This window comes from Thamnophis sirtalis, unplaced genomic scaffold, assembly GCF_051295495.1.
Source record: "Thamnophis sirtalis isolate CommonGarterSnake01/CBP01778 unplaced genomic scaffold, rThaSir2_p1.2 scaffold_3, whole genome shotgun sequence".
NCBI lineage: Eukaryota > Metazoa > Chordata > Lepidosauria > Squamata > Natricidae > Thamnophis > Thamnophis sirtalis.
In genome coordinates, this window is record NW_028261383.1 from 156,053,860 (window position 1) to 156,081,361 (window position 27,502).

The following is a 27,502-nucleotide window of genomic DNA, read 5'->3' on the forward strand; positions in this document are numbered from 1 at the left end:
AGTCAATGGGGAAGCCACATTCACTTAACAACTGTGTCACTAACTTAACCACTGCAGTGATTCACCTAACAACTGTGGCAAGAAAGGTCGTAAAATGAGGCAAAATTCATTTAACAGCGGTCTCACTTAACAGCAAAATTTTGGGGCTCAATGAAGGTCATAAGTCGACTACTTGTAAGGTATATTTAATGTTAGCCTTGGGTAAGTACAGAATCTGGAAAACTATGAGAGGAATTTCACAGCCTCAGTTGTAGGGCATAAATTCAGGCTGAGTCTCTTTGAAGGCTTTGCAATGCTTCCTCCCCCTATTTCTTACCACCTGGACTAAGTTGTTATTTACAAGATAAGCTGCCAACTAAATTGCCTTTCTCTTTGATTGTTTAGATCTACTTTCCAATAGTTTTCTTTTCCAACCTCCCCATAATCTCTCACACCCATCTGCCCAAGAATTATCCACTCTGAACATGCTGCCTTATTTCTCTGCTCTTTTCTAGTGATTTAATTGAGCAGCTAAAACAATGTTTTTCAAACCATGTAACTTTAAGATATGTGGATGACAACTCCCAGAATTCCCCAGCCTTAAGTTGAAAAACACCGAAGTTAAAAGATTATAGGGAGTGCTGTTTGTCTGCTGATTAACTGAGTAAGGTTTGCAGGAGATTTAAATCATCCTTTGCCAGTTGTATTGCTCAGTTGAACAGCAGAAACAGCTAAAGGGTAAACAGCACAAGGCCCTGTTCTTCTGCTACTTCCCTTTCCCTTTCTTAAGACTATAAGGTTGGGTTCAAACATCATGCTCCCCAGTCTCACTCTTTGTAAAACATGGTATAAGGTTACTTTATTGCTTGGACCCAGAAATTGTGCTTTATTCTAAAAAGTGTGATAAGAACCCCCCCCCAGGGGATTTGTCTCCAATGCAGAAGCTCTCAGTATATATGGTAAAATAACAGAACAATCACAATAATGATACCAATAAGGGAATCAAATACGATGCGGGAATGATTCAAATTCAGCCCTAGACTTACAATCTTACTTTAAGTTGCTCTATTAATAGTTTAATGCAGAAAAGTTTGACATTCTGAGCTTTCCAAGAATAAGGAAGAACGGAGTTCATCCTTTCCATTCTTCACTCCTGCATTCATCCATGGACTTTTCTAAATTAAGAATCTATTTTACAGAGAATACAGAGGAAATTTCAAATTGGATTTAATTCCAGTTTTCTACATGGATATATCTATGTAGGACTTCTTTTTATTGATTGTGCCACATAGATAAATTTTCTCCATGTGTTTTTACTATAATAGAACATTTACACACACACACACACAAACACACAGATCACTTTTCTATCCAAGATAACCAACAATAAGAATAAAAGTGATATAGGCAACGATAGTTTACACTTTTTCTTCCAGCTTGCACTGAAACTTTCATTATACAGTGGTTTCCTCCTGTTACGAAGCCCACATTTACCTTTCTCTAAAATGCTAGCTATGATATCTCTTCTACCAGTGGTGGGTTCTGGATCCCGTTGCAACTGGTACGGTTGGAGTAGGGGCCCGAGCCCTCCACATGAACACACAAAGCGTGCACACATGTGCACAGCATGCACATGCGTTCTACCTTTCAGCGATGCCTCCACGAGCCTCTGCGACGCTCCAGCTGCTCGGTGAAGCGTCACACAGGTGCTGTACATGCCATGCGCATGCGTGGAAGGGCTGAAGAGTTTCAAGATAGGTAAGGACGATGGCCGGGTGGGTGGCCCTCCGGAGCACCGTACCGGAATGGTACCCTGTGCTCTGGGCAGGCACCGGTACGCCCATAACGGGACATACCGCCTGCAACCCACCACTGTCTTGTACATAAACCACAATTGCTTTTGGCATGAACAGCAGGTGCCAGGTTATCTTTTCCTTACAGCCAGCCAATTGTGGGAGCCGAGAATTCTCATCAACCTACAGTTCTCAGCATTCTTTGGAAGGGAACTGATGATTGCAAAAGCAAAGCTACTCGATATCATCTCCAGTAATTGTCAGCCAAAGTCTTTGGCCATTGTGGAATTCCATAATGGTTTACCTGGGAAAAGTGCAGAGCATCTCATCAGGATCTCCCACAGTACCAGTGCCAGGGAATAGACATCCGCTTGCCTCAGTGCAGAGCCCACATCCTGCAGATTCAAATTCTCATCCAAAATTTCAGGAGCTACATAGCGTTGAGCTCCTACCTGGAGAAAATACCAATGAAAGAAGCAAGCAGTTTATGAATAATGCCTACTTGGAGCAAGAACTGGGTATGCCCAAATTTTATATACGGTAAGTAGTCCATTTCAAAACAGTACAATATGAGAAAGAGCCAGGGTCAGAATGCAGTACTGCAGGCTAATTCTGCCAACTATCAGCAGTTCGATCCTGACTGACTCAAGGTTGACTTAGACTTCCATCCTTCAAGGTCAGTAAAATGAGGACCCAGATTATTGGGGGCAATATGCTGACTCTGTAATCTTCTTAGAGAGGGCTATAAAGCACTATAAAGTGGTATCTAAGTGTAAAGTGCTATAGCTAAGTGCTAACTACCAGGATGCTGTCAGATCTCAAACACAATGCTGGAATCTGAAACACGATACTGGAATCGGACATATTGCAAAGGTGGGTTGCTCCCAGTTCAGACCAGTTCAGGAGAACTGGTAGTGGTAATTGGGCATGGGTCGTTGAACGGTAGTGATGGCTGGCTGGCCACGCCCTGAACCGGATCACTCTGACGCTCGCCTTGCCTCGTCTTCACCATGTGCACCCACACAACTGCTTCCTAGTGCTTACACACAGGTAAGCAGCATGGGCTGCTCAGGGAGCCCCGAGGCTTCACAAGAGGGCGGCAGCAGCCAAGCGAGCATGCCAGGATCTGCTGGCTGCCTCTAATCTGCAGTTTTCTCATGAGCAAGTTTACTCATGAGCAGGGTGACCTGCTGCCCCGCCGCCCTCCGGAGCTAACAGGCAGCGAACAAAACCATGCACTCTTCGGACCCTCCAGCTCCTGCGTTCAGCTCAGTGCAGCTCGGGTTGCTGCTTTCTTTGGCCTTTTAAAAAAAAGTTTTACAGCATATTTCATTTCCCATCTCCAATCTGAAACATAAATTAGCCAAGCCACGCCCACAAAATAAGGCATGCCCACAGAACCAGCAGTAAAAACTTTGGAAACCCACCCCTGACATACTGATCCTGCATCTCTACTGGAATAAATATTACCTCTCTTGTTACTATTGTCTGAACGTGGTTGTGATGATTGTTGTAGTTTTATGAGTTTTGATATGAGACGTCTGGGGCTTGAAGTTCAATGTAAGTAAATGAATTTTAGAAGAACCATTGATCCCATTTCAACAATATGCATCTCTTTGGGACTTTCTATGTCATGTATGGTACCTTGTGCACAATGGCTTCTGCAGGACCTTTTCGTGACTGCTCGTGTCGCAGAGGGAGGGTCATAGCAAAGCCAAAATCCGTTATGACGCAAGTCCTATCTTCCCGCACCAGCACATTCTGGCTACTGAGGTCACGATGGGCCACCCCGGGTTTATGCAGGCCTGATATCATGGGGAAAAAATAACAAGTTTCAACAAAGTTGTCATCTTAACCACGTATGAACTTACTAAACCAGTTAGCGTGGGCAAAGGAATACGAATTCACACATCACATCATTGTTTGTTTAAACGTGGCTTATTGAATCATGAGAAGGAATTGCGTGGTAAGGAAAATTTGATTAAAGCCTAGTCTCAGTTTATATTTGTTTATAGTTTATAGTTTTATTGATTTGTATGCCGCCCGCTCCCGAAGGACTCCGGGCGGCTTACAATAAAACAAGGGAGGGGAATAATACACAAACAACATTAAAATATACAACAGTCACAATCTCCGGGGGGCTGGATATTTCGAGAGCCCCCTGGCCTGCTGGAGCAGCCAGGACTTAACAGCTTTGCGGAAGGCCGGGAGGGTAGTAAGGGTTCGGATCTCCACGGGGAGATCGTTCCAGAGGGCTGGCGCTGCAACAGAGAAGGCTCTCCCCCGGGGAGTCGCCAGCCAGCGTTGGCTGGCAGATGGAATCCAGAGGAGACCTAACCTGTGTGATCGAATCGGTCTATGGGAGGTGATCGGCAGGAGGCGGTCTCTCAGGTACCCAGGTCCGATGCCAGTACAGTGATGGCTAACCTTTTCTGGAGCGAGTGCTCAAAGCACATGCGCACGCACCCGAGCCCCCGAAATACAATGCGTGTGTGTCCCCTGTGCATGCAGCCCACCCCCATGCATGCGTGTGCACACCCTGCACATCCCCCCATGCATATGCTCAAATCCCCCCCCTGCATGCACCCTGACCCCCACACATGCGCAATAGAGCCCCAAAGACCAGCTGGATGGTGGGAGGTGTGTGCTCCTGTGCGGCGGAGCTGAACTGGGGCAACGGCTCGCGTGCCATCAGAGAGGGTGCTGCGTGCCACCTCTGGCACGTGGGCCATTCATTCGCCATCACAGACGTAGTAAGTAAAAATCTCATAAACCAGATGATGACATAGTATAATATGTCAGGTGAACCAAGCTAAAAGGAGCCTAGATAGGTTAACTCAGTGTTTCTCAACCTTGTCAACTTGAAGATGTCCGGACTTCAACTTCCAGAATTCCCCAGCCAGCGAATGCTGGCTGGGGAATTCTGGGAGTTGAAGTCCGGACATCTTCAAGTTGACAAGGTTGAGAAACACCGTTAACTGAAGAATAGATGTTTTCCATTCATAAGATTGAAGCCCAGATATTTCCAGTTAAAAGACATCAGGCAGAATATTCTCTTTCTGCTTGGAGCCCCAGAGAGCTGCTGGCAGTCAGATAACAGCCAGCGTGGCAGATCTTTGCCACTTTAAATATCGCTGACTCTCAGTTCCCATTAACTCTGATTGTTTGCTCTGGTAGTGATAGAACATCTGCATGATGCCAAAGTAGTAAATTTTGACTAGGCTCAATAAAAAGTACAAAAGAGATATTTTGCTGTCTAATCATGGCACCACATCTCAGTCACTGAAACTGATGTGCCAGGCAAGTTCACATGGGACATTAACATTAGCTCTGGTGATATTTTATTTTAAATATTGGTGGAATACCGACCGCTTGTGTTATTTATGAAACTGGCCACTTCAAAATGCAATGATGGTCACTAAGGAAAATCAGGAAAAACCTCTGGATGCAATGCCAACATGGAATTCACTCATGTCTGGCTCTAGAGCAGCTCAATTTTTTAAAAAAATTGAGAAATAAATAGACTGGACTGTGGCTTCCACCCCGACTTCTGAATCACATCTCTTGGATAATTCTTAGATTCCTCCCCTTATCCAAGAAGAAAACACATTTTCCCATTTAAACTTTTCCCAGGTTAATTTAAAAGTAGAGGAGTGCATGTTATTATTCAGAGAAACACCTATGACTATGATGGCAAACCTATGACACATGTGCCACAGGTGGCACACAGCACCCTCTCTGATGGCACACGAGCTGTCGCCCCAATTCAGCTCCGCTGCGCATACACGGGTGTCACCCCCCCAGCCAGCTGGTCTTCGGGTCTGCATGTGCATGGGGCATGTGGGGGGTCACGAGAGCTTACACAAGGGTGAGGATGCATGGAGGGGGCTATGTGTGCCTGTAGGGGGGCGTGGCGCATGCACGGGGCCCGTGGGCACATTGCATTTTGGGGGTTCAGGCACATGCGCTTTGGTCACTCCTACCGGAAAAGGTTAGCCATCACTGAGCTATGACAAAGCCAGTTCAGGTAGTCCTCAAATTACAATAGTTCATTTAGTGGCCGTTTGAAGTTACAACAGCACTGAAAAAAGTGACTTATGACCGTTTTTCACCCTTGCAACCATTGGGGATGGTCACATGATCAAAATTCAGATGTTTGGCAACTGATTCACATTTATGACAGTTGCAGTGTCCCAGGTTCATGTGATCCCCTTTTGCGACCTTCTGATGAGCAAAGTCAATGGGGGAGCCAGATTCACTCAACAACCATGTTACTAATTTAACAACTGCAGTGATTCACTTAACAACTATGGCAAGAAAGATCATAAAATAGGACAAAACTCACTTAACAACTGTCTCTTAGCAATATGAATTTGGGGCTCAATTGTGATCGTAAATCAAGGACTGCCTGTAATTAACAAATGCTGAAGTTTCAAAAGAGATTGGGGTTTTTTTTGTTTTTATTGTGAATAAAGGGGTACTGGAATATTCTTGCTTTGAATTCATATATCTACCTACATGTCTATGTAAAGAAATTAATGTACACACACTTAGGGAGTGCGATCAGAGAGAAGAACTTAAAATTGGTAGTCCTTTTAAGATTAAAGATAAACATTCAATTAATGTTTTATTTTTTGAGATTTAGAAATAAAGGAACAAAATGATCAAATGAAGGCAGCATCCGATTATCTTGAGTGCAAAAATTTGCATGGAGAAAACAAACATACCAGAGAGATTACCATCCTCCTTCCCTGCGGTTTAACTGAGGCAGGAACATTTTAACACACATTCTCCCAAAGTGATCCTAAAAAGGATTAACTATCTCCATAATTTTTTTCCTGATTCAAGTTAATCTCCCTCTCCTTACAGGAGAAGTAACAATACATTTAGAAGGCTGACGTCTCTGCTAGCCTTAGAAGCAGATATATTTTACCCACATTCTCAGCATAGCGTCTGCAGAGATATCAGAACTGTAACATGTACTGAAACATCAATATATATATACAGCACTCTGATTTTTAAAAAATAATTAAATCTGTATATACATGTTTTCCATAAATACAATAAATGCAAACTTTTTTTTTAGTAGAACATGAAGCCAGGTGCTAAATAATGTTTTGAGTGTGATAGTGGGGGAACACAGTTGTAAGAATATACCATATATAAAAGTGTGTGTGTGTGTGTGTGTTCTAGCATAACTCTGGAACACCTTGACCAATTTCACTCAAACTTGGTACACAGATGACTTACTCTCTGGAAACAAATGGGGGGGTAAGACACCCTTCGGGATGTGTGTTCTGTTAGGGTACAGCCTGTTGTGCCTTTAAATGGCTTATATTATACTGCCATAAAATGGCTTCTACTGTACAGCGCAGTGGAGTTGCCATGGCAATGGCTTCACAGTACTCCACAAGGAGGCTCCCTCTGGTAAGGGAGAAAATCCAACATTAGAAATTATGTCTGGTGCGGGATTGTTTTTGAGGTCATGTATGGATTAGGATAAATAGATATATCAGCTAGTTAAGGAATAAAAATGCCTCTGAGCATATGCTCAATCTGGTGCTGTTTTCCTATCTATCATTCCTCTTGTATCTCACCAGCCAAATTTTAAAAGGAGGAGGTTTTCTAGGTATTACTGTCTGAGTAATGTTATTCAGTAATTTAGTTGGTGAGAATTGGATACTCTGTGATCAAGACAGATCTCCTGGATATCAATGCTAAATTCCAGTTTACTTTCTGATAATTACTGTTTTCTTATTTGATCCTTCTCCTATGACACCCCCCTCCCCGAGTGGTAGAGATTTTATATATATACATACATATATACATACATACATACATACATGCATGCATGCATGCATACATACATACATACATGTTTTCTGAGGTTTTTGCGGGTGTTTGTATGTAAGTCTTTGGTTATTCGGGTTTTTCCCCGCATAAAATTGGAAGTGTCTTGGCGACGTTTCGACGAAGTCTCATTCGTCATCTTCAGGCTGGTTTATTTGGTTTCATGCTTCCAGGAGCAATGTCAGATCGCAGCTGTTTCTTCCTTTTAACTGCCAGTGGGGGTGTGAGCTGATTGGGTGGGAGCTTGGCTGTGTTCTAATTGGGTGGGGGTGTGTTCTGATTGGTTGGGGGTTTTGTGCTTGGCTTAGTCTGAGTTGCTGGGGGATTTGAGCTGGTGAGCTGCATTGCTGTGGTTTGGCTTTGTGTTTGTGGCCGTGCCAGGTCTTCATGGTCAAAACGTCGCCAAGACACTTCCAATTTTATGCGGGGAAAAACCCGAATAACCAAAGAACTACATATATGTGTTTGTGTGTGTGTTTGTGTGTGTGTGTGTGTTTTCCAGCATAACTCTGGAACACCTCGACCAATTTCAACCAAATTTGGTACACAGATGGCTTACTCTCTGGAAAAATATACTGTGGGGGTAAGACACCCCTAACACCTCTCAGTATATGTGTTCTGTTAAGATACAGGCTGTTGTGCCTTTAAATGGCTTCTACTGTACTGCCATAAAATGGCTTCTACTATACAGTGCAGTGCAGTTGCCATGGTAACGGCTTCACAGTACTCCACAAGGGGGCTCCCTCTGGTAAGGGGGAAAATCCAACATTAGAAATTACATTTGGTCCGGACATTTCCCCCCTATAAATAAATACCTGGGCAACACCTGGTTATCAGCTAGTATAATATAAAAAAGATTCGTCCCTGCGGTTGCTATTCCCACTTTCATTATAAAACCCTCTATCCAATATAATATTTACATATTGGATTGAGGGTTTTATAAATACAGATAGTGCTCGATGTATGACTGTAAATGAGCCCAAAATGTATGTTGCTAAGCGAGCTAGTTAAGTGAGTTTTGCCCCGTTTTACAACATTTCTTGCCACGGTTGTTAAGTGAATTATTGCATTTGTTAAGTTAGTAACATGGTTGTTAAATGAATCTGCTTTCCCTATTGGCTTTGCTTGTCAGAAGGTCGTAATATTTGATCACGTAACCCTGGGACGCTGCAGCCATCATAAATATGAGTCAGTTGCCAAGTGTCTGAATTTTGATCACATGACCATGGGGATGCTGCAACAATCATAAGTGTGAAAAACAGCCATAGGTTGCTTTCCTCAATACCTTTGTAACTTCAAAGAGTCACTAAATGAATTGTTGTAAGTCGAAGATGACCTGTGGATGATACCCAGCCGGCTCCATCGGCTGATGGTGCCTCAGGAGTCACAAGTGATCCATCAGGAAGTCTCTAGGACAAAGATCATCCTCTGGCTTCCTGCTGAATATTCTGGCTGCCTACCTTCCTCCCGTTTCTCCTCATGTAAGAAAGCAAGGCCACTGGCCAGGGATGATCCGAGCCGGATGCTGATCTCCCAGGAACAAATGTGATGGCTGAGGAAGTTCCGTAGGGATCCCTTTGAAGAAAGTGCAACGGATTCAGTTTAGGCCCAAACACAAAATGGTTGACATCAGCATTCAACTTCTCATCATTACGGTGAAGGATGGGTCTGGATGAAGCAAACTGACAGAATAATTTTGGATAATAGGTTCCTCCGATGCTTTTTTCCTTCCTTTTTTTTAATTGTTATAAATCTTGATAGGTTGTATTATTTCACTGCAGACTTCAGTACAGCAATATTTATGTGCTATGATTAAAATCAGTAGTGGGATTTAAAAAAATTACTACCAGTTCTGTGGGCGTGGCTTTGTGGGCGTGGCAGGGGAAGGATTCTGCAAAATCCCCATTTCCTCCCGATCAGCTGGGACTCGGGAGGCAGAGAATAGATGGGAGCAGGACCAGTCAGAGGTGGTATTTACTGGTTCTCTGAACTACTCAGAATTTCCACTACCAGTTCTCCAGAACTGGTCAGAACCTGCTGAATACCATCTACTATTAAAACTTATGACAGCATTTAGTGACTATTAAAAAAAATAACATTGAAAAAAGTGTCTTATGACCCTTTTTCACACTTACGACCATTGCAAATTTCTCGTGGTCATGTGATCAGAGTTTTTGACACTTGGCAGCTGGCTCGTGTTTATGGCGGTTGCAGTGTCCCGGGGTCATGGGATCACCTTTTGTGACTTTCTGACAAGCAAAGGCAATAGAGGAGCCAGATTCACTTAACAACCATGTTACTAACTGAATAACTGCAGTTATTCACTTAACAGCTGTGTCAAGAAAGATCGTAAAACAAATGCTTAGCAACGGAAATGTTGGCCGCAACTGTGGTCGTATGTTGAGGACTCCCTGTACTCTTATCTAGAAAGCTTAAAATAATTGAGGATAAAAAGAGAAAGGTAAAAATTCTATGCAGTTGAGAATATCAATATTGCACACATCGGTTTATGTGGCTCTTCATTCAAAGTTAAGTATTGGTTTTTAAATAGGATTATTTATTTATATTCAAATTAAGGCTTTGAAGAAGGAATGGGAATGGAGGAGAAGTTAGTGGACTGTAGGGAGAGGAACTGCAAACCACGACCCAATGAAAGGATGGCTCAAATCCTCCTATCTTATTTGTGTTGTGTGTTATGATACCAGTAGTCCTCGACTTACAACAGGTTATTTAGTGACCATTCAAAGTAATAGCAGCACTGAAAAAGTGACTCCTGACCATTGTTTACACTTATGACCGTGGCATCATTCCCCATGGTCACGTGATTTACATTTGGATCAGGGGTGGGTTTCAACCGGTTTGCGGCGGTCCCTACGAACCGGTTGGTCGGCGAACCCGGAAGTAAGTAACTTCCGGGAACGGCGAAGGGCTCACCCGCCCGCCCGCGCTCCTTACCCGGTTTTGACGAATTCTGCGCTTCCACGCATGCGCAGGACGCATACAGCGCCTGCGCGATCCTCCAGGAGCAGCTGGAGCATCGCACAGAGGCTAGTATGCATGCGTGCGCCGCGTGCGTGCATGAGGACGCCGCCGGCCCCGTTCCAACCGAACCGGTTAGAACGGGGCGAGAAACCCACCCCTGATTTGGATGCTTGACAACTGGTTCATAGTTACGATGGTTGCAGAGTTCTGGGGTCATGGGATAATTTTTTGCAACCTTCTGACAAGCAAAGTCAATAGGGAAGCTGGATTCACTTTAAAATACCAGTTACTAATTTGACAACTGCAGTGATGTCAAAAGTCGTAAAATGGGGTAAAACTCACCAAATTTATCACTTAGCATAAATTCTGGACTCAATTGTGGTCATACGTCAAGGACTACCTGTATTATATTGCTGCTTGCTGAAGTTAGTTTAGCCATTAACAATTCCTTTTCATCCCCATCACCCCATTCTACGATATGACATTTTAATTTGGAAATAAAGCTGAATCCATATCCTATTTCCTAATACTTCAGCAAAACCTTAAGTTGTGGAATGTATTCCTTATCAAAACAAACAAACAAACCAGCCTGCAATCTGAGAATCCAGAAAAGTTGAATTTACTCCTAGAAATTCCAAATCTTTTTTGCCATTCATGGCAAAAAATTAATTAAAGATCTATTCCTCATGGCAATGGGATTATAATAATATTAATACCTACGCTATACACTGGTGAAAGTTGTCGTGTATAATTTTTATTTATTTACCAGTATATCCCCCCTTTAGTATTTTTACCGAGAGCTGACGTGGCATAGTGGTTAGAGTGCAGTACAGCAGGCTATTTCAGCTGACTGCTAACTGCAGTTCCGCAGTTCGATCCTGACCAGCTCAAGGTTGACTCAGCCTTCCATCCTTCCAAGGTCGGTAAAATGAGGACCCAAATTATTGAGGGCAATAGACTGACTCTGTAAACTGCTTAGAGAGGGCTGTAAAGCACTGTGAAGCGGTGTATAACTCTACTGCTATTGTTATTTACAAATTATTCAAGGGAATGAACATATCCAACACACCTCCTATTTTCCCCACAACAACCCTGTGAAGTGGGTTGAATTGAGAAAGAGTGACTGGTCCAAAATCACCCAGCTGGCTTTCAGGGCTAAGGCGGGACTAGAACTCCCAGTCTCCCTAACCTGATGCCTTATCCAAAGTAGCTCCCTACATACAAGATCACTTTTATTTTTTAACACCTAATTCCAATCACTTTCACCCCTTCTTGCCCCCCGGCTCTTACCAATGGGCACAGTGTCAGTACCAGGAGGCCACAACGTTCTTCACTTGGTCCTCCATATCCAGCAGTCACAAGTCGTACCACATTTTCGTGGTTCATCAATGGGAGGCTGTACATGGCCCACTCAGATGCAAATTGTTGATGGCACAAAGGAGGAAAGGCCTTGATAGCCACAGGTTGCTGGCCGAAGGTTCCTTGCCACAGTTTAGAAAGCTGCCCTTCGTGGAGAAGCTATTCCAAAAAGGATTAGGGAAAAGGATTAGTTACATTCCTATCAGTGCTTTAGGTAGGAGCTTGTTGTTTTCCAACTGTGCCAAGAAATTACAAACTCTTTGCCCGCTGATCTTATTTTCTGTCCTTGATGACATTCCTTCGGCTGGTTGGAGAATTCTGGGAGTTGACGTTCACAGCTTTTAAAGTGGCCGAGCTTGGGCACACCTGTTATAAAGCTAGCTTCCAGCTGATACAGGTAGTCCCTGACTTACAACAGTTCATTTAGTGACTGCGCAAAGTTACAATAGCACAGGAAAAAAGTGACTTATTTCCATTTTTCTGAGTTGTACAACTATCAAATGCAATGAGTTGATCAAAATTCAGATGCTTGGCAACTGACTCATATTAATGACGGTTGCAGTGTTCCGGGGTCACATGATCCCCTTTTGCAATCTTACGACATGCAAAGTCAATGAGGAAGCCAGGGGTGAGGGTGGGCTGCTATAGGTTCGCCCGGGTTCGGGAGAACCCCTAGCTAACGTTATGGCCGGTTCAGAGAACCTCCAAATCCCACCCTTGGCTGGCCCCTCCCATCCCACCCTGCCCCTCCCAGGAGTGTCCATGCAGCGCATTTTGGACGCGAGATAAGTGCAGAGCCTGCACGGAGGCTCAGGGAGGGGGAAAACTGGGCCTCCCTGAAATTCCGGAACCTGTTTCCAGCCTCAGAAGGGCCTCTGGACCCTGGGGGAGGCAGTTTTTGCCCTCCCAGAGGCTCAAGGAAAGCCTCCGGAGCCTGGGGAAAGCTAAACTTCCTTCCCCCCCCCCGGCTGTGGTGTAGGAGGCCAACTAGGCCATAGCCACCATGACCACGCCCACCCAGCAACCGGGCAGAGAGCCCATTGCTGAAATTTTTGAAACCCACCCCTGAGCCAGATTCATTTAAAACCTTGTTACTAATTTAACAGCTGCAGTGATTCTCTTAATAAATATAAACAAGGTTGTAAAATAGGGCAAAACTCACTTAATAACTCTCACTTAGCAACATATATGTTAGGCTCAGCTGTGGTCATAAATCAAGGGCTACCTGTACTGGCAAGTACCTCACTCTGGTCAGTAGCACATGTTTTTACAGCTTTATATTTTGGTCCCTGATTACTTCTTTAGGATCATCAGGCTGCCAAAGTGAAGAACCTCCTTCTTTGGAATTGCAGGTATGTGAAGTTAAGCTCTGAAAACCCCAACAACTGCTATCTTGGCATTGCCATTAAGATTGGGCGGGGCGGGGGGGGGAAGCAAATTATGGTAAGACTCCCACATCTGGCCTGCAGAGTTCCAAGTCACCTCTAGATGGCAGCAGAGTGATACAGAAATTCCAATGCTTGCCATATAGGGGGCATCTGTTGTTGTTTTTTTTGCAATGGCTTTGGCAGTGGTGGTGACTCCTAGTGGCTTGACTCCAGAGGTGGTATTCAGCAGGTTCTGATCAGTTCTGGTGAACTGGTAGTGGAAATTTCGAGTAGTGCAGAGAACCGGTAAATACCACCCCTCACTGGCCCCACCCCCATCTATTCTCTGCCTCCCGAGTCCCAGCTGATTGGGAGGGAATGGGGATTTTGCAGTATCCTTTCCCTGGAGTGGGGAGGGAATGGAGATTTCACAGTATCCTTCCCCTGCCACGCCTGCCAAGCCAAGCCAAGCCCCGCCCACCAGGTCATGCCACACCCACCAAGCCACGACCCCAGAACGGGTAGTAAAACAAATTGAATCCTACCACTGCTTGGATCCTCCCCAGATTGAATCATACCTGAATGAATTGGAGATCTGGAACCTCTAGCCTGGGCAGTCTTTTCTCATCCTTTAGTTCTGAGCCTGTCGTTACCATGTTGAGTTCTCCAGTTTCTTTTGGTCCTAGTAGCACTGCATGAACTTTCCGATGCTTCAGAACTAAAAGGTTACATAAAGACATTTCCCCCTCAATGAGATTCTCTATATTTTCCCAATGTTATATCCTCCCTAAATTAGGCAAATAGTCATCTATTTGAGAAAAAAATAAGTATTTTGCTGTTCAAGGGAAAAGTAAAAAGTACAGGGCAGAGAAGCTGTACCTTCTGACTATGAGCATATAAGAAGCTCCCTTATATTTCAACTAGAAAAACCCATTCAACGACTCAGCAGTTTGCCAGTCATTCAGTTTTTTGCATGACTAAATGCAATTTTACACTATACAGGTAGTCCTCGACTAATAACATTTCATCTAGTGCAGTGTTTCTCAACCTTGGTGACTTTAAGTCCTGTGGACTTCAACTCCCAGAATCCCCCAGCCAGCTGTGCTGGCTGGGGGATTCTGGGAGTTGAAGTCCACAGGACTTAAAGTCACCAAGGTTGAGAAACACTGATCTAGTGACTGCTCGAAGTTAGAAAAGCACTGAACAAAGTGACTTTTGACCCTTTTTCACAGTTACGACCTTTGCAGCATTCCCATGATCACCTGATCAAAATTCAGATGCTTCTGAATTCATAATGGTTGCAATCCGGGATGATGTGATTCCCTTTTCCGACCTTCTGACAAGCAAAGTCAATGGGGAAGCCAGATTCACTTAACAACTGGATTACTAACTTAACAGCTGCAGTGATTCACTTAACCATGGTGACAAGAAATGTCGTAAAACGAGGCAAAAGTCATTTGAGAACTCTCTCAATTAGCACCATAAATTTCGGGCTCAACTGTGGTCATAAGGCGAGGACTACCTGTAAAAGTGATGACCTGTGGCTAGGAGGAGGGGAGAGGCAGTCAGTTCTTTGGTTTTTCTAGTGTGGCCCCAAATTTCACTGCTCAGTATTTAATTCCCACAACACTGTCAATAATTCACTAAGACTGCATTACTATTATTCTTCTCTTCCTTCCTAGTATCTACCTCTCCTCACTTATGACTATAACCATGTTGCTTGTATCTTTCAATTTATATTGTTTTTATTTGTTTCCTAGTACGATTTGATAACTTATTAGTAACCTTGACTATCAGTAAGTGTTTGTATCTTTTTATTCCTGATAAATGTATTTTATTCTCCTTATGTACACTGAGAGCATAATGCACCAAAGACAAATACCTTGTGTGTCCAATCACACTTGGCCAATAAAGAATTCTATTCTATTCTATTCTATTCTATTCTATTCTATTCTATTCTATTCTATTCTATTCTATCCTATCCTATCCTATCCTATCCTATCCTATCCTATTCTATCCTTTCCTATCCTATCCTATTCTATCCTATTCTATCCTATTCTATTCTATATAATGGAAATACATCCTCCAAACATGTTGCTATTGTATTTTTCAGGGGTGTCCCAGATAGCAGGGGAGCTTTTCTTCACTTTCCCTATCTCAAATTCAGGGCTTTTGTGCAGTCAATTAAAAAAAAAATACTTTCCTTGAAATTGCCATACCTGGAAATGCCAAGAAACATAGGAGGATAAGTAGACAGGCTACTGTGATCCAGGCAATGCTGGCGGGACTAGTTAAGGACTCAGCTGCAGAGATAAAACAAGAGAGCACAGATGTCATATTATAATGGGAGAAAAGGGAGGAGAGCACTTCAGAGAAGGCAGAGCAATCTCTTTCAACCTATTTGCCACGTAATAGCTGTGTATATTGCTAAGCATCTTGGCTCAAAGTCTCGGGCCCTCCTCCACATCTCCAAGTGCCTATGGGCCTCTGCATGTCCACCTCCAACCTCTCTGCCCATCCTCGGTATCGGTCTCTTGCCATCCTCTCCCAGCCCTTTCCTCTGAAGTTTTAATTAAAATTAAAGCAGGGGAAAGGACATTTCCCTCCCTCTAAGAAGCAGCCCATTCCTTCTCATCTATCTCTGCAGCCAGCATTCCTATCTCCTCCCCATAGGTTTTGAAGGCCACAATATGGCATTACAACACTACAGAAGGCTGTGCGTATGGGAGTGTGTGTTTGTGTATAAGCATTGGAAAGACGGTAAAGCAGCAGAGTGGGGAGTATATTTTACGAAAAGCGGAAATGGACATTATAAGGACTTTTGATTACAGAATCCAATTCTCTCTTTTTTTCTTGAAATGTGCTCAGCCACCAAGAAAGTGAACACAAATGACAGACAACTCTTAGGTTCAGGGGTGAGTTCCAGCACTCGCTACTGCCGGTTCACTCATGGCCGTGCAGTGCGTGTGCGCTTGATGCGCTGTGCAATAAAAATTGCTCTGCGCATGCACAACAAGCAAACAAAAAGATGGCGGCGCTTCCTGGAGAACCCATTTGGGAGCGTGGCAGGCCTGGATTGCTGCCGGTTCCAGTGACCCAGGCCACCAAACCACTACCAGTTTGCCCGAACCAGTCCAAACTGGTAGGAACCCACCACTGCTCAGGTTGCACAATGCTAAAGTGAGAGATTAATATTTCTTTTCTTGTAGGATTTGATGTAAAGCCCTAAATAATAGAATAGAATTCTTTATTGGCCAAGTGTGATTGGACATAAGTAGAATAAAAATACATTTATCAGGAATAAAAAGATACAAACACTTACTGATAGTCAAGGTTACTAATAAGCTATGAAATCGTACTAGGAAACAAATAAAAACAATATAAATTGAAAGATTCAAGCAACATGGTTATGGTCATAAGTGGGGACAAAGAGATACTAGGAAGGAAGAGAAGAATAACAGTAATACATTCTGGGTAAATTATTGACAGTGTTGTGGGAATTAGTTGTTAAGCGGAGTGATGGCATTTGGAAAAAAAACTGTCCTTGTGTCTTGTTGTTCTGGTGTGCAGTGCCCTAAAGTTTCATTTTGAGGGCAGAAGTTGAAACAATTTATGTCCAGGATGGGAGAGGTCTGTAGATATTTAAGATAGATGAGAAAGCTGGAATAAGGAGAAAATCCAAGGTGGAACTCCATTTTAATTGTTGTTCTATTTAATATTTTTGGAATCTGTGGCTAATTTAAATATCTGGGTGGGGGAATGTCAAAGATGGTTGGAGATTGATATCGGCAGAAGACAAGCAACTTCAAAAGCGCAGGGATGATGGAGATTTGGGGAGAGGGTATAAGAAGAAAAGAGCAAAAATATTCCCCAAGAGGTTAGGAGATGTTACTTCCCTTTCTTTCTTTCTTTCTTTCTTTCTTTCTTTCTTTCTTTCTTTCTTTCTTTCTTTCTTTCTTTCTTTCTTTCTTTCTTTCCTTCCTTCCTTCCTTCCTTCCTTCCTCTCTCTCTCTCCCTTCCTTCCTTCCTTCCTTCCTTCCTTTCTTTCCTAGGCTCCCTCTATCTCTGGATCAGGTTCTGTGTCAAATTAAAAACTGCATGAAATATTGCCCCAAATAAAGGAAGGTTCTTTAATTCACAAGACAAGATAGAAAGGAGGGAGACCGGGGGATGTCATAGAATCTCTGATAAGTTGGCTTTGAGAAGTTACAGAATAGAATTCTTAAGGTTGCCAGATCACGATAGTCATCTTTTTAATATACAGACCTCCAATCTCTTCTATGAAATTTAACCCCTTCAATGTCATCCCAAATGAAAAACCTAAACGTAGTGGTATCCAATCTGATGTCCTCTAGAAGTGTAGGGACTCCAACTTCCAGAATTCCCAGTCAGCATAACCCGCAGAGACCAGCAAATCTGAGAAAGTTGCATTAGTATGTATGAATGAAGTTACTCCTGTTCATATTAATCCCTTGTCCCTCTTTCTGGCCTCAAAAAGCCCTACCATCCTATAAATAGGATTACTTTCTTGTTCCAGATATCTTTATTTTTGCAAATGAACAGTTTTGTTGGTAGATCTTCTCTACCTCAAGAGGATCATCATTCTCTATATATTCTATATATATAAGAGCCAAGGTGGCGCAGTGGTTAAAAAGCAGCACTGCAGGCTACTGCTAGATCAGCAGGTCAGCGGTTCAAATCTCACCGGCTCAGGGTTGACTCAGCCTTCCATCCTTCCGAGGTGGGTAAAATGAGGACCCAGATTGTTGGGGGCAATATGCTGACTCTCTGTAAACCGCTTAGAGAGGCCTGAAAGGCCTATGAAGCGGTATATAAGTCTACTGCTATTGCTATTGCTATTGCTATTCTTCAAAGAGGAAACAAATATCCAAACTCTCTAGCTTCACAATGGAAAAATGACCATTTCTTTCCATGCTTCACCGAACAGATTACTTTTAGCAAAGTGATTGGATTATTATCTGGGCACTTTGGAAAATTGCAGTCCACCAAAAGCTTCACCTGAAAAGCACTCTAAATTTGGATATTCCCAAGAGAATAATCTAGAGAAGGAACAAAGCAACAATTAAATCCAAGGATCCCATTAGGAATCTAATACAAAGCAGAAAGAAGGGCCTACCTTTATGATGAAATTCAGGCATATAAAATTATATTTGTTGCCACAAGAGTGGAAGGTGATTTTTCTGCCTTGGTTGCTAAAATCATAGTTGGACTTTGCATTTTACAACAGTCCTCGATTTACAACAGTTCATTTAGTGACCATTCAAAGTTACAACGGCAATGGAAAAAGTGACTTACGACTGTTTTTCATACTTAGCCATTGCAGTATCCCCATAGTCACATGATCAAAATTCACTGACTCATATTTATGATGGTTGCAGTCACGTGATTATCTTTTGCGGCCTTTTGACAAGCAAAATCAATAGGGAAGCCAGATTCATTTAACAGCCATGTAACTAACTTAACAACTGTAGCGATACACTTAACTGTGGTAAGAAAAGGTCATAAAATGGGCAAAATTCACTTAACAACAGTCCCACTTAGCAACACAAATTTTGGGCTCAATTGTGGTCATAAAGCGAGACTACCTGTATATAGGAAAATTGAGAACATATACTGGTCGGCCTATCCACATTAGCTTTTAAACTAATTTGGTTAATTTATTTGTATCCTCCTTTTTAAACTTAAGACAGCATTAAGCTATCACACTGTTCAAGTCAAACCTCGCTGTCATTTTTCACCCTTTACATTTTTAACTGTAAACTGTTGTTTTTAGTTATGAAGTCGTGTCCGACCCATCACGACTCCATGGACAACGTTCCTCTAGGCCTTCCTGTCCTCTACCATCCTCTGGAGTCCATTTAAGCTCACACCTACTGCTTCAGTGACTCCATCCAGCCACCTCACTCTCTATCATCCCCTTCTTCTTTTGCTCGGAGTCTTTCCCAGCATTAGGCTCTTCTCCAGTGAAATTAGAAATAACCTGCATCTTATTATTCTATATGTAAAGGGATGCAGTGGCTCAGTGACTTAGATGCTGAACTTGTCGATCAGAAAGGTCGGCACCTCCAGGCGGTTCGAATCTCTAGCACCGCATAACCGAGTGAGCTCCCGTTACTTGTCCCAGCTTCTGCCAACCTAGCAGTTCGAAAGCATGTAAAAATGCAAATAGAAAAACAGGAACCACCTATGGTGGGAAGGTAGCAGCATTCCGTGCACCTTCGGCATTTAGTCATGCTGGCCACATGACCAAGGAGATGCCTTCAGACAGCGCTGGCTCTTCAGTTTTGAAACGGAGATGAGCACCGCCCCCTAGAGTTGGGAATGACTAGCACATATGTGCGAGGGGAACCTTTACCTTTACCTAAAGTGGACTACAGTGATTTATGGTCGCAGAAGCTCAAAACGACAACATTTGCTCCTAGCTTGCCTACCACTAGATACCATTGTACTTCCAGAATTGGAAAATCAAGGAAGTCAGATCCATACCATCCCTTCCACATCAGCCACCTTGAAAGTCCCAAAGTGACTCAGCCCTTTTCTTTCGGGGGGAATTTTGTTTGGGAGCAACAATCCTCCTTTTTACCCCGAAACCTTCCCTGAGAGCAGCCAGGCAGCTCCCCCTCTTTTGGTATGCAGTTATCAGTCTGAGTCAGAGATCTGGCGTGGGCTTTCTCTCTCGGCATCCTCAAGGTCTCTCCTGAGTTAAGTGCTCTTCTCAAACAAAGGCAACCCTCCTCCCTCCCCTCCCACAACCTATCCAACTCTGCATCTCTTGGTGAGGGGGGGAAAAATCAAAGGCTCTCAAGATTTGCAGGGCAAGGAGAAGAATAGATCAAAATAGGAAGAAGAAGAAAGAACTGTGAAAGAGCATCTGCGTCAGTAGTGGGTTTCAAAAATTGTTCAAACCTACTCTGTGGGTGTGGCCTCCTTTGTGGGAGTGGTTTGCTGCCCATTTGACCGGATATGAAGATGCCGACGACACTTGTCAGAACCACCTTAAATTACCTCACACACAGCACTGGCATGCATAAGAATATGATGTAAACTTGTTTTTTAAAAGGCATCTTTGGTTTGCGTTAAAACAACTTCAACACACGCAATGTTCTGACTGCACCACAAACGCAGTAGCCATCCTTACCTTTCACAGAGGCACTGAGTTTTATAAATATGAGCATGATAGTGTAGAATAATCATCTCCAAGGACCAGTGGTGGGTTTCAAAATTTTTTGGAACCTCTTCTGTAGGTGTGGCCTGCTTTCCGGGTCTACTGGTAGAACCTCTTCTAACCGGTTTGGTAGATTTGACGAACCGGTTCTACTGAATAGGGTGCAACCTGGTAGGAACCCACGTCTGATCTGCATAATACTAGGGGTGGAGATGGGGGCGTGTGGGGCATGAAGATTCTCCTACCTTTATTTTCCCTGCCACCTTAATTGTTCTGCTGTGACTTCCACTTGCGACCCATGAATCTTCCCCCACCCCTGTCCCACTCAGCATTTCCTCCCTGACCTCTGACCTCCAGATTTCTTACCAGGTCCGTTTCCAGGCTTGGCGTAGCTGATGTTCGCATTGCACAGATCAGAGCGGCACCTACAGGACAAGGTGATGGCAGCCGAAGAGCGAAACTCACAAGCTGGGGAATCACAGGCTTCTTTTTCACTAATCCAGCAACCTGAATGGAGATTGGGGGAGGGGGAGGGAGGGAAGGGAATTCAGGAGGACAAAGTTTGTGAGAGTTTCTCTGCAAGGACTAAATCTTGCCCCTGGCAAGTGTTGGAAAGGAAAACAGAACAGAACAGAACCCAAAGGTGCTTTTTTCAAGAGGCAACTGGACTGCCTTTGTTTTTCCTTGAAGACGTTTTGATTCTCAGCCAAGAAGCTTCTTCAGAACTTAGATGAGAAGCCAAACGCCTTCAAGGAAAAATAAAGTCCAGTTGCCTTTTGAGGAAAAAAAAGCACCTTTGGGACAACCATGACCTGGATGCCTGAGAATTCCCATAGACATTTAGAACAGGACAGAGTAACAGAGATGGAGGGGGCCTTGGAGATCTTCTAGTCCAACCCCCTGCTCAAGCCAGAAACCCTATACTATTTCAGGCAAATAATTGTCCAACCTCTTCTTAAAAACCTACGCTGTTGGAGCACCCACCAAAAACAAGTCATTCCCTTCCAAAGAATGTGTTGGATTTGACCTGCCTTGTAGTTGAATCCCGATTTTTTTCATTTATTCACCCTCCTAAATTGTTGAAATGTGTTGGTACAGTGTAACGGTATCCCCATGCCCTCCACCAAATTGTATTATTCGGTAACTTTTTTATATTCATTGCTGCTTTTTCTTTCATTCTTCACTGTAGTTGCAAGAAACCCTATGTTTCTAACATACTTTTTTGTGTGTACCAAATTAAAGATACAAAAATTTAAATTTTTGTCACCAGCATGCTCAGGACCTCAAGATTAGAGTTCAAGTCATAAATCTTGAATGAAATATGAACATTGACACATATTTATTTAGGAAAGGGACTGAAGCAGAGAGGATGGGCTGTCACCCATCCTTTGTTTTACATAGAGGAACTCCTTGACTTACAGCCATCCATTTAAGTGACCATTCAAAGTTATAAGGGCATGGAAAAAAGTGACTTACAACTGGTCCTTGCACTTATGATTGTTGCAGCATCCTGCTTGCTTAAAATTCGGGGGATTGGCAACTGGCATCTACTTAAGACAGTTGCAGCATCCCAGGGTCATGTGATCATCATTTGCATACTTCCCAGCCGGCTTCCAACAAGCAAAGTCAATGGAGGAAGCCAGATTTGTTTAACGACTGTGTGAGTCACTTAAGAACTCCAGTGATTTGTTTAACAACCATGGCAAAATAGTGTCAGCGTTCCAAATATCATGTAGAATTAAATCAGAGTCCAAGGCAAAACAATCCTTAAAGTTCCAATTTAATAAAGCAGACATCTTAGCACATCTGTGTAATCCCAATGCTGGAAATTACATCAGAATTCCACCCAGTTAAAAGTTCATGATCTTGTCCCCACACCCACAATCCATCACATGGTCCAATCTTCTTCTTCCACGCTGGCATCTTCACCCTGCTACTTCCGGTCAGGTGTAAAAGTGCGGAGACAAAAGATGACCTTGGTCTTCTAGAAAAGAATGATAACAACACATTCCACAATCCTACTCCTTTCTATTCCCCCTTCCCATCAACTATACTAATGAAACAACATAATGAAATAAGAGAAAGTGTGGCAGGCCAAAATTCTAAAAGGAATATAATTGCAGGCCTGACAAATAGGTTGTAAAATCAGGCCTGACTCACTTAAGAACTTCCTTGCTTAACAATGGAAATTCTGGCCCCAATTGTGGTTGTAAATTGAGGACTACCTTTACTAACATGCATTTGGGAGAGCTAGTTTGGTGTAATGGTTGGCATCAAGTTAGAAACCAGGAAACTGCATGAAACCAACTGGATAATCTCTCTCTCTCTCTCTCTCTCTCTCTCTCTCTCTCTCTCTCTCTCTCTCTCTCTCTCTCTCTCTCTCTCTCTCTCTCTCTCCATATGTGTGTGTGTGTGCGTGTGAGTGTGTGCGCGCGCGTGCGAGCGTATTGCATTTGTGCTGATAAATAAGATAAATAAATAAAGATATATACACACCCTGTTTCCCTGAAAATAAGATCTCCCCAGATAATAAGCCCAATCAGGCTTTTGAGCGCATGCACTAAAATAAGCCCTCCCCCAAAATATTGCAACACAGCAGCAGCCCTGAGATGACCGTGCTTGCCACCTCCTGCACCTCAAAAATAATAAGACCTCCCCAAAAATAAGGCCAAGCACTTATTTCATGGGTCAAAAGAAAATAAGACCCTGTCTTATTTTTGGGGAAACACGGTGTACACACACAGAGAGAGGAGGGGGATGTGATAGTTCAGTGGCTAAGACGCTGAGCTTATTAATCAGAAAGGTCGGCAGTTCGGTGGTTCGAATCCCTAGCACCGTATAACAGAGTGAGCTCCCGTTACTTGTCCAGCTTCTGCCAACCTAGTAGCTTGAAAGCATGTAAAAATGCAAGTAGAAAAAATAGGAACCACCTTTGGTGGGAAGGTAACAGCGTTCCATGCGCCTTCAGCATTTAGTCATGCCAACCACATGACCATGGAGACTTCTTTGTACAGCGCTGGCTCTTTGGCTTAGAAACAGAGATGAGCACTGCCCCCTAGAGTCAGGAATGACTAGCACATATGTGCAAGGGAAACATTTGCCTACCTACACAAACACACACACACACACACACACACACACACACACACACATTTATGGAGTTAATATGTCTCTGCAATCATGCCTGATTCTCTGTGACTTACAGACTTCCAAAACAGCAATTGGAACAGTATATGAACCACAAAATAATAGAATAGCAACAGAATAAATAGCCTACCATACCCCTGGCATTATAATTAGGAGACTGCCAATGAAGATTGAATAAGTTGCATAAGTTGGGGACAGTTGTGTTGTTATTCCCATTTTTGAATTTCTGGAACATCATCTTAAAAATATAATTAACATACAAGGTAGCACTCAACTTACGACCGTAATTGAGCCTACAATTTATGTTGCTAAGTGAGATGTTTGCTAAGTGAGTTTTGCCCCATTTGATGACTTGTCTTGCTACAGTTGGTAAGTGAATCACTGCAGTTGTTAAATTAGTAACACGGTTGTCAAGGGAATCTGGCTTCCCCATTGACTTTGTTCGTCAGAAGATCACAAAAGGAAATCATATGACCCCGGGACACTGCAAAATGTCATAAATGTGAGTCAGTTATCAAGCACCTAAATATAAATCACATGAGCATGGGGTTGCTGTAATAAGTGTGAAAATGGTCATAAGCCACTGTTTTCAGTGCCACTGTAACTTCAAATAGTCACTAAGTGAACTGTTTTAAGTTGAGGACTATCTGTACCTAGTTTGGTGTTCCTCCCTCCCCAACTGCCCCCCCCAACTGCCCCCCCTCAACTGCCCCCCTCCCCCCAGAATGCTTTGGGAACATTCTGATAAAGCTGGAGATGTTACAATTGTGAACCTCATTTAAGGAAATTTATGGCAGAGGGATCCAAACACCAGCTTCATCTTCTATTTTGTTACTTTCCTGTATTTCCCCACTGCTTCTTTCCCTTTCATGCTTTCCATCAAGGACGATAACAATGAATAATGCACAAACCTCTTATGACTACCTTCCCTCTCCACATCTGGGAGTAGCCCTTATTTCATCCCACCATCAGAAGCATGAAAGAAGCCACATCAATAACACAGAAGGATGGGAGAGGGGAGGATCATAAATGTAGGTTGCTGGGGGGGGGGGGGGCAGAGTTTCACATGAAAAGGAATCCCTCCGATCCACAAGACCTTAAAACAGGGCTGGCGCATGAAGGCCATGCAACATTAAGCCATTAAACATGGATAGGATTGTATTGTATTCTATGCTGCAGTTTTATCCATTACTGTGTTTGTATTTAAGAGGCAGAAGCAAAAAAAAAACCACCACTGAGGCTGCAAAAGAGAGAGAGAGAAATTACATTCAAGGCCACTTTAGGGAGTCCACTGTTTTGCCTGATCTGAGTTTGGCTGTCTGAGAAGAATCAACTGCTAACGGTAACATTTAAAATCTGATTTCTACAATTCCTTCCTTCCTGTGCTCCAAATCACCCTTCTTAAAATCTGGGATCCTTCCCAAATATGCAGGGGGGGGGGAAGAAGAAGACGGGAACACTGTGCGTGCCATCTTGAGCTCCTGAATGAAAGCCAAATCTAATAAATAACTTTTAAAAAATCAGCCTTCCACAATGTACCCAACGCATATCCATATGCGTTGGGTCATGATATTAGTCACTTCAAATGAGACTATTCTGGATGGGTAATTCTGAGAGTTATCGTCCCAACACTTCTGGGCCAGGAAATAATAGATCCATGGTGCTAGGACCAAAGTTCTTTCTCCCTGTTTGAGAGTATACAGGTAGTCCTCGACTTATGACCACAATTGAGCCCAAAATTATTGTTGCTAAGTGAGACATTTGTCCACTGAATTTTGCCCCATTTTGCGACCTTTTTCACCACCATCGTTAAGTGACTCAGTACAGTTGTTAAGTTAGTAACCTGGTTGTTAAGCGAATCTGACTTCCTCATTGAATTTGCTTGTCAGAAGGTCGTAAAAGGGGATCCCATGACCTCGGGACACTGCAACCATTATAAATATGAACCATTTGCCAAGCATCCGGATTTTGATCATGTGACTATGGGGACCCTGCAAAGGTCGTAAGTGTGAAAAAAAAGGCAGAAGTCACTTTTTTCAATGCTGTTTAACTTTGAGCCGTCACTAAACGAACTGTTGTATGTCAAGGACTATCTGTACGCCAGACCGGGGCATTTTAAAGTCCATCCTGGGCTTTTCGCTGTGCCTGTCTGGTCTGCACGAGGTCAATCAGAAATTAGAAATCAAACGTAAATAAGATGTAATGTGCATTCTTACCAATTGCAGCTAATCAAAACCTGTTAAACCTATTGGTTCGGCCTTCCATAACAGTCCCAGTTTCTCAAGCGTGAAAATTAATTGCCTGCCCCAGTATGCAGTGTATGTGCAGGATAAATTTCTGTTAGTAGCTTGCCCCAAAGAAAATATTCTGGAAAAAAGCTTCCTAGGAAGGAGAATCTACAGAATCGCTCCATGGGAAACCGACAAAGTTTTCCAACCAAAAATGTCACACTTTCTCAGACCTCTTCAGATGACCTTCACCTCTGTTAGTATCCCTGTTGCCTTCAAGCCAGATGCTCTCCTTAACCCCTGCTTCTCTAGAAGCCTTGTGTGGTGTCTTAGCGTTCCTTGGGGAATCATAGTCTAATAATTGGCTAAAGGAATCCCATGGTAGAAAATAAAAGAAGGCAGGAATGGCGGGGTTTTTTTCTTCTTTTTGCTACACACTTGCGTAGTGCGTACTCTGACCTTATCTTTCTTGCTGCTCTCCATGGTAACTGCAGCTGCCGGGCGTGATTCAGTGTGGAGAAGGGAGAAAGCTGTAGATATCTCTCTAAGAAGAGCCAGTTTGCCGTCTTTTTCTCAGGCAGGGATGAGCCAAAAATAGACTGGAATGTACTGGGCAAGATCTCTAGATGACTTGCAGAAGATGTGCAAACCATTGGCTTTTCAGCTTAACTCAAAAAATCTTTTGCTGGTTGCCGAAATGAAGAGAACCTCATTGTGGTGGGTGGGGGGAGGATTCAGGGGAAGAGGAAAACCAGAACTTGAATATTTGGATGAAGCGGTTCTTCATATCTCTTTGGTTTAGGGAAGATGTGTTTAAGCAAGTAGTTTTGCTCTCACTACTGTGAGAGAGATTCCTGAGGAGAGCAAATGCTCATACTTGCCGTTTAATGTGTTTATCTGTTGTGCTATGTTTATCCCATTGTTCACCTCAGTACATATTTGCTCAGTGAGCTACTAGTCAAACACTTAAATCATGAGTAGTGAATCTTAAGGATTTAAAGTTGGGGGTCTTGTTGATTTTTAAAAAGACCTTACAAATCTGGAATCCCTTTTCAGTCTGCTGCTGTGCAGATATTTTGATGTATAATTCCCCAAATTAACAGTTGAGAATTATAGCCCAACACACATATTGGGAGACATATTTCTAGAGATGCAAACACCCCCTCTATTTCCTGCTCTCTCTCTTTCCTTCAAAGAGATAAAGCTAAATATTATTAGAGTGGCTGACACCTGTGATCAGGGTCAAAAGAATAGAAACTGGAGGAAAACAGACTCAAATCTACACTCAACTATGAAACTAATTGAATGGACCTCAGCTAGCTAATTAGGCGTTATTTTCTTAGCCTACTTTACCTTCAAGGGTTGTTAGAAGGAGAAGATGAAATAGACAAAAGTCCTGCCAAAGTGAGTTCCTTTCAACACGAATTGAAATATAACAAATAATCTCTCCAAATAATCTCACTATGTCTAATAAAACATGATTGATGTACCTCTTAATAAGAAACTTCATTATCTGAGATGAAAGATAATAAAATGTGCCCACCTAGAAGATACAAGGTCTATTTACAATCCACCATATCGCTTAGGTTTAGGAAGATGAGTTTAAGCAAG

The 27,502-nt window shown here is 43.0% G+C and overlaps 1 protein-coding gene across 1 annotated transcript in view; it reads right to left on the reverse strand.

The window, feature by feature from the left end:
• Positions 1-27,502, reverse strand: part of AMHR2 (anti-Mullerian hormone receptor type 2) — a 40,961-nt gene that overhangs the window by 12,576 nt on the left and 883 nt on the right. Inside the window, exons 2-8 of the mRNA XM_087707882.1 lie at positions 20,883-21,023; positions 15,550-15,633; positions 13,909-14,048; positions 11,895-12,122; positions 9,083-9,197; positions 3,417-3,577; positions 2,077-2,224 (exon numbers count right to left, since the gene is read on the reverse strand). Of these exons, the coding sequence (XP_087564008.1) occupies positions 2,077-2,224; positions 3,417-3,577; positions 9,083-9,197; positions 11,895-12,122; positions 13,909-14,048; positions 15,550-15,633; positions 20,883-21,023 (1,017 nt within the window). The remainder of the gene's footprint in view (positions 1-2,076; positions 2,225-3,416; positions 3,578-9,082; positions 9,198-11,894; positions 12,123-13,908; positions 14,049-15,549; positions 15,634-20,882; positions 21,024-27,502) is intronic.